Source organism: Muntiacus reevesi, chromosome 2 (assembly GCF_963930625.1).
Source record: "Muntiacus reevesi chromosome 2, mMunRee1.1, whole genome shotgun sequence".
Taxonomy (NCBI): Eukaryota; Metazoa; Chordata; class Mammalia; order Artiodactyla; family Cervidae; genus Muntiacus; species Muntiacus reevesi.
Genome location: NC_089250.1, coordinates 258,055,271 through 258,070,315, shown reverse-complemented (window position 1 = coordinate 258,070,315; position 15,045 = coordinate 258,055,271). Strand labels below are relative to the sequence as shown.

General features: G+C 45.4%; 1 protein-coding gene across 1 annotated transcript; it reads right to left on the bottom strand.

Annotated features, from left to right (window-relative positions):
• Positions 1-5,467: 5,467 nt before the first annotated feature.
• Positions 5,468-6,457, bottom strand: LOC136161242 (free fatty acid receptor 2-like). The gene has a single exon (XM_065925946.1). The coding sequence runs from the start codon at positions 6,455-6,457 to the stop codon at positions 5,468-5,470; it is 990 nt and encodes a 329-aa protein (XP_065782018.1).
• Between the last annotated feature and the right edge of the window lie 8,588 nt (positions 6,458-15,045).

The window sequence follows — 15,045 nt, the reverse complement described above, 5'->3', positions numbered from 1 at the left end:
AAGGCTTAGCGATCTTTGGCCCAATTTCCTGGTTGAATGTGCAACTTGTAGATGAGAAATGTCCTCATTTCCTGTGACTAGAGAAAAATAATGAAAAGGAAAAAAAATAGGGCAAAAGTATTAATATTTAACCATAGGAGGCAGAGAAAGTTGAAAAAAAGAGAGGGTGAGAGAACCAATAGAAATCTGGAGGGGAGGAGCAGGGAAGTTAAAGGAAATGGAGTGGGAATCTTGGCTGTGTGTCTTCCCTCAGACCTTCTCTGGGCCTACCCACATCTGCCTTCTCCCACCACAGTGCCCCCCACAAAACCATACTACATGTAGGGTCAGTGAGAATTTCTGAGAAAGGGGCACAGAAGCATCTTTTCCAGAAAGGGGAAGTGAAATAGTCAATGCCTGGTTCCCCTTTCCTGCTGGTCGGGCCCGCAGATCAGGCTCAGACATCTCCCTCCACTCCTGTTTCCTGGTAGCAGCTGTAGGTTGCTGTCTGTGTTATTCATTAACCAGGCACTAATATTTCTGTTTACCCATCTGTCATCCTGCAGGGAATTCAGAGGAGTCCCACAACTAACCCGCCACCCGGATTCTCTTGGATCTGGCCCAGTCAGCCACATTTAGCTAGTGTTTATCATGTTTAAAGTCCTGTGCCCGAGCCTGGTGCTCCCTGTAACCAGGGAGAGAGAAAGTTTCCTCAAGTAGGATGTGACCAGTCTGCCAGTTGAGCTTATGTGCTGGGCAGTGCACCTAGTAATGTGCTTGAGCTGGTTTGCAAGAGCTGGTTTGCAAGAGCTGATTTTTAGCATCGATTGCCAAACCCATGTTCAGTGTAGAAACTGGCCCTGGAGGGAGTGTGTGGCCACAGAAATTGGCAAGTGCTGCAAATCAGGGCCCTTGCTACCCTCCATCCCTTGTCCCACCATCACCCCTCTACCCTGCTCCCCCACCCCGCTCCCACTCCTTGCCCCTTGCTCTCTCATCCGAAGAACCAGCTTACATATGCTGTTCAGTTGCTCAGTTGTGTCCGACTTTTTATGACCCCATGGAGTGCAGCATGGAAGGCTTCCCTGTCTTTCACCGTCTCCCAGAGCTTGCTCAAACTCAGGTCCATTGCATTGGTCACCTATTTATCAAGTAGATGCGTAATAACTTATAAGGCCTCCTCCTGGCTGTTTGGTTCTTGAGAGGCCAGTTCTGATGAAAAAGGAAACCGCCTCACTTTCACGGAGCTCCCAGCCTGATGAAAATCCCTCGTGTTTGCTACTTCATTATTCTTAACTCTGTTGTGCATATTATCTCCTTGATCCTAACAACCGTCTCCCTTCAGTGGTAGGCCCAGATACCACATCAATCATCTGAAAATGGAAATCAGATGATTTCACCCTCTTGCTTTAAACTCTAGAATGGCTTCAAAAATTCTTGCAATAAATTCATGCTTTTATCTGGAGCTTCAAACACGTTGCATTGTCTGGCCCCTGCTCATTTCCTTGACTTCCTCTTTCACCTTCTCCCCATTTCACAAGATTCCAGCCCAGTGGTTCTCTAAGTGTGGTCCCTGAAACACCAGCATCAGCATCACTTGCCACTGTTAGAAATCCAGACTCTTGTCCCAGACCTACTGATTTGGAAACTGTGGGGAGGGAAGACTAAGCTATGCTTCAGCAAACTCTCCTGGGGTTTCTAAAACATGCCTGAGTCTGCAGCCCACTGCTCTGTCCCCGCACTGAGATGGGGGCAGCATCTCTATGCCCCTGAGAAGCTTAGGTTTTCTCTCTCCTTAGGGCTTTTGCACCAGGGGTTCCTATTTCTAGAATGCTCTTCCCATGGGCCTATGTATGATAACTCCGTCTTGTTCAGGTCTCACCTGACCATCACTGGATCTGAAGAATCTTCTAAACCTTCTCAATCCCTCAGTATACTTTCTCCCATATCTCTGTTTTGGCCCATTTGTAAAAACCATTTGCCACATTCTGAAATTACCTTATTGTTTGTTTACTTGCTTATTAACTATTTTTTCCCACTAGAATGGAAGTCCCAAGAAGGTAAGTACCTTGTCTCTTATACACTCTGCACCCCAGGCCCTAGAAAAGTATCTGGCTTACAATAGATATATAAGTAGGTTAAAAATTAATACATATTTGGTAAGCAAATGATAGTAATTTCTCAGTAAAGATATGGGCTATATATGAAGTGACTTGATGGAGATCAAATGCTTGTCAGCGAGTAGCTAAAATTTCACCCTGAAAGGCTCAGAAATCCATAAACTTTCTTGCACTTTTCAGCAAGAGCAGCCATGGCCCTAAAATCCTGGGAATCTCTGAGTTGGAAAAAGTCTGGCAATTAATTGGCTCAGTCCTTATCGGATATGGAAGTTTGCTCCATATCTAAGATGAGTGCCTTCTACTTCAAAATTACTGGAGACTTGGGCGTGATTACCTTGCTGAGCCCTGACGTTTAAGATGTAGCTCTCTGTCTCTTTTGCCCATGATCTTTGTTCTCTGCGGGGCTACAGAAAATGCATCATCCATAAAATGAACTTTATCTTGTCCCAGTCACATATTCAGCATTCTCTTACTTGCTTGTCACAAGTCAGTGAAAAAAAGCAGGTACTTTGGAGTTGGGAAGACATGGATTCAAATTCCCTTTCAATATTGACCTTGGAAAGTTCCCTTAATTGTCTCAGGCTCCTTCTCTAGAACAGTGTCTGGCATTTAATGTGTGTTATTATTATGCTTTAAATCTCCAAAGCACTATAGTTAATTTTTCTGGGCTTAATTCCTTGGGTTAATGTCCTTTTAAAAATGCACTGCTTAGTACTGAACATGCTACCAATTAGACCTCAGTAAAGTGGGGTTATCACCAACTTATTTAGCTCAATTTCTTTTAATGCCATCCAAAATCAAATTAGCTTTCTATTTTTTTTTTTGGAAGGTATACTGTATCACATATGCATAGTAAGCTTATAGTCAGCTGAAAATCCAAGAATTTTTTGTGACATGTTACTGTCAAACCACCCTACATAGTTGAGTATATAACAAATTATTTCTGTAACTTTAAATGTTCTACTTACTATGCTTCTTTTGAGTGGGAGTACATCTGCGTTTCACACGCATTGATATCTTATTTTTTAAGTTTTATATTTATTTATTTAATTTTGGCTGCACAGGGTCTTCTTTGCAGCGCTCAGGCTTAGTTGCCCCAGGGCATGTGGAATCTTAATTCCCTAACCAGGGATCAAACCCGTGTCCCCTGCATTGGAAGGCGGATTCTGGACACTGGATCACCAACCTGTGAAAGTCCCCCGGTTTGATATCTTAGAGTTAATTAACACTCAGTTTCTCAGCAGTTCTATCCGTGCAATCTCACTTGAATCCTCAGACTCACCCTGAGGGGCATATGGTATTCTCATTAGCATGATTTGGAAACAGTGGCTTGGAGGTTGTGACTTGCTCAGGGTCATCTAGCTACTAAGCAGAATCAACAGTGAAATCATTGCTCTTATGACACCAGTCCGGTATTGCCTTGAAGAAAAGTGGAAAACGAGCTCTCAGTTGAGTGGGAGTAATAAGGGAAGTCTCTCTGGAGAAAGTACATCTTGAGTGGTATCTCACAAGAGAGGGAAAAGCAAGCAATCAGAAGATGGCATGGTACAGGTTTGAGGAAAAGAGGACTTACAAGCAGGAAAAGATCTCTGAAGAATAATTTCTTGGGACCCTGAGCAGTGTGGGTTCTGACCTGAGCTGCCTTTCATTATCACCTGGGAAACTTTTTAAAACTCACCTGCTGGGGCTCCACCCCTAGCAATTCCAGGTAAGTAGATGTGAGGTGGCTATTTGTAGAATTTTTATACCTCTACATGTTAGTCTGATGTGGAATGCATGCATGCTAAGTTGCTTCGATCATGTCCAACTTTTTGCGACCCTGAGGGCTGTAGCCCACCAGGCTCTTCTGCCATGGGATTCTCCAGGTAAAAATACTGGAATGGGTTACCATTCCCTTCTCCAAGGGATCTTCCCGACCCAGGGATCGAACCCATGTCTCCTGTAGCTCCTACATTGGCAGGTGGGTTCTTTACCCACTGAGCCACCAGGGAAGCCCTCTGTTGTGGAAACTCTGTTGCGGACCACTAGGTGCCGGAGGGACCGTTAACCCGGGAGCACAGTCTGGGGATCCTTTCTTGCAGAGAAATTAATTAGGCAGGTGGAGCTGGTAAGGGAGAGAGAATACAGGGCAAGCGTAGGGTGATGAGATGTGAATTCTTAGGAGGAAAACTTTGGATGAAAGGAAAATGCTGCAGGTTTCTAAGCAGAAGGATAACATGTTTAAAGCCACTGAGATACACTGATAACTTTGAGCTGGGACTCATCCCAGTCCTCTTTCTGAATCCAACCTCTATTCATCAGTCTAGGCAGGAATGCATCCATACTTACTCTGCTTACTCACTCCACTCTGATGACATCTTTATCTTAACAGATTTCTGTGGTTTCAGAGACAGCACCCTCCCACTACCACAGAGTTTAATTTTCCATCCCATTTTTGCCCTCTTTGTGCTTGCAGAAATGTCACAAAAATTGTGGACACTCTCTTCTGAGTTTTATAATCTTTATTTTCATTCATTTTTTTTTTTCTGGCCATACCTTGTGGCATGGAGAATCTTAGTTCCCCATGCAGGATCCTAGATCCCTGACCAGGGATTGAACCTGTGCCCCTGCAGTGAAAGCATGGAATCTTCCCCATTGGGCCACCAGGAAAGTCTCTAATCTTTATTTTTAATCTCTCAGACCAGATTGTCTTTTCCTGTGCTAGTCAGAGTTGAGTTCCAACTGACAGGTACCAAGCTGGGTTCTGACCTGCACGGAGCACCATGGAGGGAGAATACCTACCCAGACCTCAGGTGGCTCCCAGTTTATTGGGGGAGACAGGTACACACGTGAAGACAGGATCATACTTACAAAGCAGCAGGTCAGATGGATGTTGTCCACACCTCAGTCATTAAAGGTCTAAATCCCCGTCCTCCCTTCTAGTCCCCTTGGTTCAGAACCTTACTACATCTTCTTTGACCTCGTTTAGTATTTCTCTTCCATCTTTTCCATGGGCTTCTTTCCAGCACCACCAACTAGACCAGTGTGTAGGTGTTGTTTCAAAGCTGGTAGCAAGATTGCCTTAGCTTCAGCTACTAACCACCTCACAAGGACTGCTGGAATCGGTGTTAGCTACATTGCTTCAGAAACTCTGGTCTGATCTTCTGTGCCCAACTGTTTCTTCTTTAGTCCTGGAGCTATGCTCCTTTGGGAAGGAAATTCAGTCAGGAAGGGATACGGAGCTGATGAGAGAGATTTTTACAGTCCCCAGGAGTGGATTGGGTCTAGGGCGGGGACGGTCTCTGAATCACGGCCAGGAACCCGTGTTCTCCCTCTGGAAGCCTGCTCAACTACGAAACTCAGAGTTCCTCCGAAGGTCCAGAACATCCCTAGTCCGTGGTGAAGTCTGAACTCGGCACTCCCTCTGTTTGACTCACGCCACGGTCCTCATTCGCCGCCTCCGCTGTTTCTTTGCCTCTGCGTCCCAGCAGGGAGGAGCCCCGACGGTGCAGTGCCTGCAGCCCTTTCCCAAAGGACCTGCGTACGACTGAAGAAGAGAAATAGAAAAGCAAGGGGTCCAGACCGGCATTGAGGCTACCAAACACCACAGCTTTCCTCCGCCACTTGGGGCTTGCCTTCACGTGGAACCCCACCAGGTGGGATATGTTATAGGGCCCAAAGCACAGCAGGAAATTAAGGAGCGACACGATGGCCAGTCCCACGGCTCGGCGCCGCTTCTGAGCCCCCACGTGGGGCTGGGTGAGCATTATCCACACGAAACGCGAGTAGCAGAAGGTGGTGACCACCATAGGGATGAAGAAGAGGAGGAGGCACAGCTCCAGCCGAATGGGAAGCAATATTCTCAGCTGCTCTTGGGTGAAGTTCTCATAGCAGGTGGTCTCATTCTCCTTTGTGGCCCTCTGGGTTGAATTCAGGTACTGAACGATGATCACCACGGTGCCGTGACCAAAGGACATGACCCAGGCGATCAGAGCGGCGATCACTCCATACACGGGCCGGCGGGACAGCTTGTACTGCACGGGGAAAGCCACTCCCAGGTAGCGCTCGATGCTGATGCCCGCCAGTAGCCACGTGCTGCAGTAGATGCTGCTGTAGAAGCCGAAACCCATAAGAGCACAGGCTAGATCAGACAGCTCCCAGCGGAAGTCAGACGCGGCCTCGACGATCTTGAAGGGCAGCAGCAGCAGCAGCAGGAGGTCGGCCAGCGTCAGGCTGAGCAGGAGGATGTGGACGGGTGCAGGGTGGGGCTGGCGCACGCGCCGCAGGAAGGCCCGCAGCGCCAGGAGGTTGGCAGGGAGACCGGTGAGCAAGATAATAATGTAGGCCGTGAGGATCAAGGAGTTGTCCAAGTTTGGCATGGCTGTCCTGGAAGAAGATGAAAAGGGGCAGGGGGCAAGGTCAGGTGGACCGGCTCACAGACTGCAGACCCTGGTCTGGTTCAGTTTGTGGACATCCTCCCCAGCACACTCCCTTTCCCAGGCCAGGGCTTTCTGCCCCCACCACTGCTTGTTCACACCACCTGCCAGAACTGCCCAGAGCAATTATTGACTTTGCTTGGGGCGGGATATTAAGCAGTAGTTACTACGTTTGCCATCATGTGTCTCTGGGGGAGACCAACCCTTGGCTGCCCAAGGGAATTCCCCCTGTGGTTCTCCCAGCCTGTCTCCATCTCTCCTCCCAGACACAGGGAGGTACTGTTAGCAGTCTGCAACTTTCCTCAAGTCCTTTCCCCAGTCAGAGACCTGCAGAGAGAAAAGGCAAGCCTTACCCCAGCAAGGAGGGTATTGGAAGACTTCTCTCAGGAGAACTCGGGCTCTGAAAACCCAGGCCCCACGACCTAGGGCTGGTTCCTCCTCAGGACCCTGCCACTGGCCCAGGAAGCCGGTGCCCAGCCCCCCATCCATCCCCTTACCTGTTTTCCTCTCCTTTTGCAGAACACAAATTCTTCTCCACCTCTCCCTCCCCAGTCCAATACGGATTCGGACGGGGGGACTAGATTGCAAAGAGGAAGCTGAAGAAGTGCTGGGAGGGGGCACGGGGAGAAGGGGTGAGCCCACAATATCCTATGGGGCTTGTCCCCCAAGAGCCTTCAGAGAATATTCAGAAAAGCACACAGGCTGTCACTGCTCCTGAGCCGGGTGATTTGACAATAAGCAGAACAACTCTTCTTAATGGGGTAACAGTTTCCGTTGGCTTGTCAGCCTCCCTGCTGGCACACTGTCTGGCCCCTCCATCCTCTCTCCAGGGTTAGCGTCTGCTCCACAATTTCTTGCCCCCATTGGCTGCTGTTTCTGGTTTTGATCTTCTCACAGTCAATTTCCTCCAGCTGCCCCCAAGGCTTCCCCCTCCATTTCTGATCCTGGCATCACTTCCCAGAGTGCAAGCATTAAGCAAGCTGCCTTGTCTTGTCTTCCTTCGGGATAATGGCTTCTTGAGATTAGTCTTGAAGGAGAGTCTGAAAGCTTCTGGGAAAGAGGAACAGAGCATTAGGCATGGCTACCACCTATTTCACACAGCAAAAAGTGGTAAGAAACTTGGCTGGTAGAAAGCTTTTATACCAGCAATAGTCATGTGACCGAAGAGGGGAAGCTCAGTAATTGAGGGCTGTCTCCTCTCGAACCCAAAGGAAAGGATGTGAGCATCTTTATTCCCCACCACCCACCCAGAGATCCTCACTCTGATTTCCAAACCCAGATTTTCTGTCCTTAGTTCCTGAATTTTTTTTCAATCCCAGGCATTTTGCCCCTCATTTCCCAAGTCAGATTATCTCATCGTCTTCTCTTTCCTAGGCGATTTCTTCTGTTCTACTCAGTCTCCAAAAAGAGTTTTATGCTTCCTTTTCTTCTTCAATTTTCCTCTTTCTGTAGTTTCCTGCCCTCTGCCCCCAACAAGTTTCTTTAGTCTTCCCAGTTGAAACTGATCGCTTTCTCCTAGCCTGTGTCTTGTTGGGGTGGAAACAGTGTGGGATTTAAAATCATGCAGTGAAGTGAAGTGAAATGCATTCAGTCATGTCTCGACTCTTTGAGTCCCCATGGACTATAGCCTGCCAGGCTACTCTGTCCATGGAATTCTTCAGGCCAGAAAATGGGAGTGGGTTGCCATTTCCTTCTCCAGGGTTTCTTTCCAACCCAGGGATCGAACCCAGGTCTCCCGCATTGCAGGCGGATTCTTTACTAGCTGAGCCACCAGGCAAGCCCCAAATCAAGATGTGGGTGCAAATCCAAGTCCCTTCGTTATGACCTTGAGGCAGATCAATTTTCTGAACTTTAGTTTCCTTGAGCGAGGATGGGCTTCTGTGAGGGGTCCCCAAGACAGTGTAGATAAAGGATACAAGCCAGTGCTTTACATGTACTGGATGCCCGTAGGCGGACGTGGCGTGGTCCCTCCTCCCAAGCCGGTTGGACAGCTTCCTGGAGAGTGAGCTGCCTGGTAGACTTTATCTGGAGACTGAGGGCACAGATATGCCATCTGACTTGGGAAAGCAGCAGGAATTCAGGGAACTCTGTGTGCCTGCACGGCCCTTCCTTGGGGAGTGGTGTTCAGGCTGCATTTCCTTCCCCTGTATAGTTCCTATTCCTGCGGTTCCTGTGTTGCTTTCTCACTATTTCTCCCTCTCTGACTTACATAGGTCTGGCTTGGAAGCTCCTCAAAGGCCTTCTAAAACACACACCTGAGGAAACAAAGATAATCAGAATGTGTTTTCTCTTGACCCAGGTAACAGGTCTCTGGTTTCCCACCTGTGGCCTTATCCCTGCTCAGAGAATCTCTGTTCTTTCCTTAGGGCTTGCACTTACTCCTTATTTAGTCATTAGTTTTGTGGCCTAGAAGTCCAGGGTCCAGGTATTTAAAAAAAAAATTTTTATTAATCTTTTCAAATTGGAGTATAATTATCATTGACAAAGCAAGAGAGTTCCAGAAAAACATCTACCTCTGCTTTATTGGTTACACCAAAGCCTTTGACTGTGTGGATCACAGCAAACTGTGGAAAATTCTTCAAGAGATGGGAATACCAGACCACCTTACCTGCCTCCTGAGAAATCTGTATGCAGGTCAAGAAACAACAGTTAGAACTGGACATGGAACAACAAACTGGTTCCAAACTGGGAAAGGAGTACGTCAAGGCTCTATACTGTCACCCTGCTTTTTTAACTTATATGCAGAATACATCATGCGAAATGCCAGGCTGGATGAAGCACAAGCTGGAATCAAGATTGCCGGGAGAAATATCAATAACCTCAGATACGCAGATGACACCACCCTTATGGCAGAAAGGGAAGAGGAACTTCCTTTCTTGATGAAAGTGAAAGAGGAGAGTGAAAAAGTTGACTTAAAAGTCAACATTCAGAAAACTAAGATCATGGTATCTGGTCCCATCACTTCATGGCAAATAGATGGAGAAACAATTGAAACAGTGAGAGACTTTTATTTTGGGGGGCTCCAAAATCACTGTAGATGGTGACTGCAGCCATGAGATTAAAAGACGCTTGCTCCTTGGAAGAAAAGCTATGACCAACCTAGACAGCATATTAAAAAGCGGAGATATTACCTTGCCAACAAAGGTCCATTTAGTCAAAGCTATGATTTTTCTAGCAGTCATGTATGGATGTGACAGTTGGATCATAAGGAAAGCTGAGCGCCAAAGAATTGATGCTTTTGAACTGTGGTGTTGGAGAAGACTCTTGAGAGTCCCTTGGACCGCAAGGAGATCCAACCAGTCAACCCTAAAGGAAATCAGTCCTGAATATTCATTGGAAGGACTGATGCTGAAGCTGAAACTCTACTTTGGTCACCTGATGTGAAGAACTGACTCATTGGAAAAGACCCTGATGCTGGGAAAGATTGAAGGCAGGAGGGGAAGGGGATGACAGAGGATGAGATGGTTGGATGGCATCACTGACTCAATGGACATGAGTCTGAGTAAACTCCGGGAGTTGGGGATGGACAGGGAGGCCTGGTGTGCTGCAGTCCATGGGGTCACAAAGAGCCAGACACGACTGAGCAACTGAACTCAGTGACTGACTGATAATTGCTTTACAATATTGTGTTAGTTTCTGCTGTACAACAATGTAAATCAGCTGTGTATATGCATATATCCCCTCCCTCTTGAGGCCTCCTCCCACCACCACACCCACCCCACCCCTCTAGGTCATCGTTGAGCATCGAGCTAAACTCCCTGTGCTATACAGCCACTTCCAACTAGCTATCTGTTTTACACATGGTAGTGTATATATGTCAGTGCTACTCTCTCAAATTGTCCTAAGTATCTTAATATTTAGCTTCTCTTTCTCTTCATTTCTCCTATCCTCAAGAACCAAGGAGTTCTATCTTTTCATTTAATTCTTTCCTGGACACACACATGCATTACCCAGATTACCTAGGGAACTAAGGAACAGACTTTCTCTGTTGCTTGCTACCAAATTTATTCGTGTCGTTTTACTTGTGTGATTTCCTACAAATGTTCACAAGAATCTGGATTTAATTTCACAGTGGAAATTTAGTGGAAAACAGGTGCTGAGTAGTTAGGACCACTTCTTTGTCGCTGCCTCTCTTTTCCCCACCTCACACTCTTCTCATACCACTATTGTATGTCGCTTATGTTGAAGGTTTCCCATAAACTCCCTTCTCTTTGTTCATGGTAGTTATGAAGGTGGCATAGTGAAGGAAATTTTGAATTCTTGATTCACGATGCCTACCTATGTCATAAGAAAAGGAAATGCAACCTCCAGGCTGAATTCAAGGGGTGAACTTTCATAGAAGTCATATCTTTCACAATCCCTACCAAGTTCAGCTTTCTGTCATCTTCGTGTTTACTATAATAGGAAGTTAGACCCATTATCTAAAGTTACATAGAATCACTTTCTCCACTTCCTTACTCCTCAGTCATCCCTCAGTCCACTCTAACCTGAGTTACATCCCTGTTTTCCCATAGGATCTGCTCTTCTTAAGTAGTGACTCTCTGTTACTAAATTCAGTGGACATTTTCTTCCTATTTGATTAGATTTCCACACAGTTTCCACACCCTTCTTAAGACATTCTCTTTCCATGAGTTACAATATGTTGTGCTTTTCTGGTGTCCCTGCCTTTTCTTTGGTCACTTCTTAATTTCCTTGGTTAGCTCACCTTTTCCAACTCACCCTCTGAAGTTTGGAGTTCCTTAAGACTTGGTTCTAGGTTCTTCCCTATCCTCATCCATGCTCTCTTTCTAGTCAGTAGCATCCATTCCTATAGCATCAATGACTACCTTTTATAACACCCAATTTTGAATCTCTATCCTGGGCTTCTTTGAGCTTTCACATCCACATTGTAACTACCTAGGAGGCACTGTCATTTAACGTCTCCCAGGCACTTCAAATTCATTGTGTCTGGATCTTGCTTTAGACATTCTCCACCAAATTAAAGTTTCTTCCAGCATTCTCCATTCTCCACGTTAGGTAATGGGATCTCTTCCCATTTCATCCCTGAGCCATAATCTTAGAGGCAATCTTGAAGTCAGTCTTAACACCAGTTTCTTCCTTGTGCCCTGAATGTAGCTCAGCATACTTCTCAAATGCCTAACGAAATCTGTCCATCTCTCTCCATCTCCATCATCCCATCTCAGCATAAGCCACCACCATTGGTTACCAGATTTCAGCAGAGGCCATGACCAGCGCGCTCATAGCCACTCACTGTCCAGAAAGTCAATTTCAGTCATACTGCATTTAGTAGGTTGGTTTTTTTTTTTTTTTTTTGGTTTTTAAAGATTGAAGGTACTTTTAAAATATAATTTACTTATTTATTTGGCTGCGCTGGGTCTTTGTTGCGACCAAGGTACTCTAGTTGTGGTGCAAGGGCTTCTCATTGTAGTGTTGAGAACCTCTCCTCTCTTGTTGAGGAGTGTGGGCCCCAGAGCACGCTGGCTTCAGTAGTTGTGGCTCCTGGGTTTACAGAGTTACAGGGTCGGTAGTTGTGGCACTCAGGCTTAATTGCTCCAAGGTGTGTAGGATCTTCCTGGATCAGGGATTGAACCCATGTCTTCTTCATTGGCAGGCAGGTTCTTTACCAGTGAGCCATCAGGGAAGCTCATAGGGAGTTCTTTCTTAAAATGTCAAGCCAATTATACCACTCTCTTTTTAAAAAATCCTTTCAGAGGCTTCTTACTGCTTCCAGGATAAATATCAGAACACTTCACAAGGACTATAAGGCCCACCTGACATGGCCCTTGCCAACTTCCAGCCTTAACTCACATCACTCATCTCTCTCCTGGCTCTGTAAGCAAGACTATCTTTCACTTCTGTGAATGTGACATCTTTCCTTCTGCCAGGGCCCCTGACAGCCTCTGCCTGAAATGCTCTTTATTCCTCATTACCCACTCCAGCCTCCCTAGCTAATCCTTAGTCTTTCTGGTATCCACTTCTTACTTCAGAAAACCCTCCCTGACCTCCTAGATTGAGTTAGATTCCCTATTTATATGTTCTCATCGCATCTTTTCTATTGCAGAATAGTAGTCTGTTTTAAGAGGCCTTATATTTTATGTATGCATCTACATGTTGATAGACATTTGTGTTTTTTTACTTCAGTTTTTGACTTGTGTAAATGAAGCTGCTCTGTACATCATTGTTCACGTCTTTGTGTGAATATGTTTTCAGTTCTCTTGGGCAATACCTGGGAGTGTATTGGCAAGGTAGTATGGAAAAGTTTTTGTTTGACCTTTAAAGAACCTGCCAGTTTTCCAAGCTGGCTGTACCATTTTTATTCCCACCAGCAATGCGTGATCATCTGGTTGTTCCATATCCTCACCAACACTTTATATTGGTTAGTCATAAGTTTTAGGCATCCTGGTTAGTGTGTTGTGGTATCTCATTGTGGTTTTTACTTGCATTTCTCTGCCAGCTGTTGATGTGGAGCATCTTTTAAGTATTTTTTGGCCATTCATTTATCTTGTTTTGTGAAGTGTCTCTTCAAGCCTTTTGCTCATTAAAAAAAAATTGGATTATTTTGATGAGTTCTGAGAATTCTTTAGTATCTGGGTACTAGTCATACATTAGATATATGTACTGTAAGCATTTTCTCTCACTTTATGACTTATCTTTTTGTTTTCTTAATTGTCTCTTGAAGAACAAATTTCTTCATTTTGATAAAGTCTAATTTATCTAGTCTTTCTTTTATAGTTTGTGCTTTTATGTCCTAAGAAACTTTTACCAACCTAAACAATTCCAGACTTCCTTTCCCTGTTGAATTGCCTGGGCACCTTTACTGAAAATGAATTGGTTGTATGTATGTGAGTGGACCTATTTTCTTAAATATCTTTTCTGCTCTAGTGATCTTTATGTCTTTCCTTCCACCATTTCCACACAGTCTTGATTACCATAGTTTTATAATAAGTCTTAAAGTTGGTTGCTGTAAGTCTTCCAACTTTGTTCTTCTTTTCTGAAGTTGTTTTGTCTTTTCCAGGTCATTTGCATTTCCATATAAATCAGTATCTACAAAAAAGTATGCTGGGATTTTGACTGGGATTGCGTTAAATCCATAGGTCAATTTGGGACTGTTGACACTGGAACAATATTAAGCCTTTCAGTCTATGAATGTGACAGATCTCTCCATTTGTTTAGGTTCATTTCTCTTGGCTGTGCTTTCCAGTGTTCACCATAGAGGTTTTTCACATCTTTTCTTAAATTAATTCCTAAGTATTTTTCATGCTGTTGCAGATTCCATTTCTTAAAAAATTTTGCTTTTCTCATTGTTCGTTGCTCTCATAGTACCATTTACTATTTCTTCATTGCACATATCTCATTTCTTCATAGCACATATCTACACTTCTTTGTGAGAGGATTTGCTTAATGCCTGCCTCCCTTTTAATCCATAATGTCAGGGAATATGGCTGTTTTGCTCACCATTGTATCCCCAGGGCCTGGCATAGAGCATGACACATATTAGACACATAGTAATTATTTCCTGGATGACATGTGGATGGGTAAGTGGAAGAATTGGAATAGAGAGGAGTTGTTTTCAAAAGCTCAAAGTTATTTGTCCTCAGATACCTCCATTTATATTCTCCTGGGACCATCACAAGAAATCCCAGCCAGTAATCATTTGGGAGCTATCTTGTAGATTAAGGCACTCACAATACTTTCGCTCCCCGGAAAATGGCAACCTACTCCAGTGTTCTTGCCTGGGAAATCCCACGAACAGAGGAGCCTGACAGGGTACAGTCCACAGGGTCACAAAGAGCCAGACATGACTGAGCACTGCAGCAGCATTATTTTGCTGGAAGCTATAGGGATCCTTCCTCACCGTCACCAATGATCATTCAGGGTAGTGTACCTTAATTATATAGATCTTGCTTAGCAAATAAGAGGAGGGTGTAGATGTAAAATATCCAGAAGTTAAACAGAATGCAGGATTTCACCAGTAGCAGCACCGACAATAAGTAAAGAGCTGTTTCATTCATTCATTCAACAAACATGTATCTACTCCCTAGGATGTGGTGGGATCTGTACCAAGCACCGGGGTTATCGGGGGTCAAAAAAATAAGCGTGATCTCACACTCATGGAGGGCGATCACATTCTAGTGGAGGGAGATAAAGAAACAAGCAAATAGGAATAAAGGAGGAATTACGAAGTTACTATGAATGAAACGAACCGGGATGACGAGAGGGAGAGTGGTCATGGGTGGCAGGAGTCAGAGACGCCATTTCTGAGGTTACTGTTGAGCTGAGCCGACATCTGCTAGGTTGAGCTGAATTCAGTGTAGGGGCTGTGTCAAGTTCGGCGGAGGCGTGGTCTGGGTGGAGAACCCGCAAGCGCCAGGCAGAAGGCACATGTTGGGGAGCAGAGGAGCCAGTGTGATTGGAGCATGGTGAGCCAGGCGAGACTTACTTATAAGAAGGGCCTTCCAGTAAGAAGTTGGCATTCCACTTATAAGCTGCGGGAAGTCACTCATGGGGACCATAAGAGGAGAGTGAGGGGA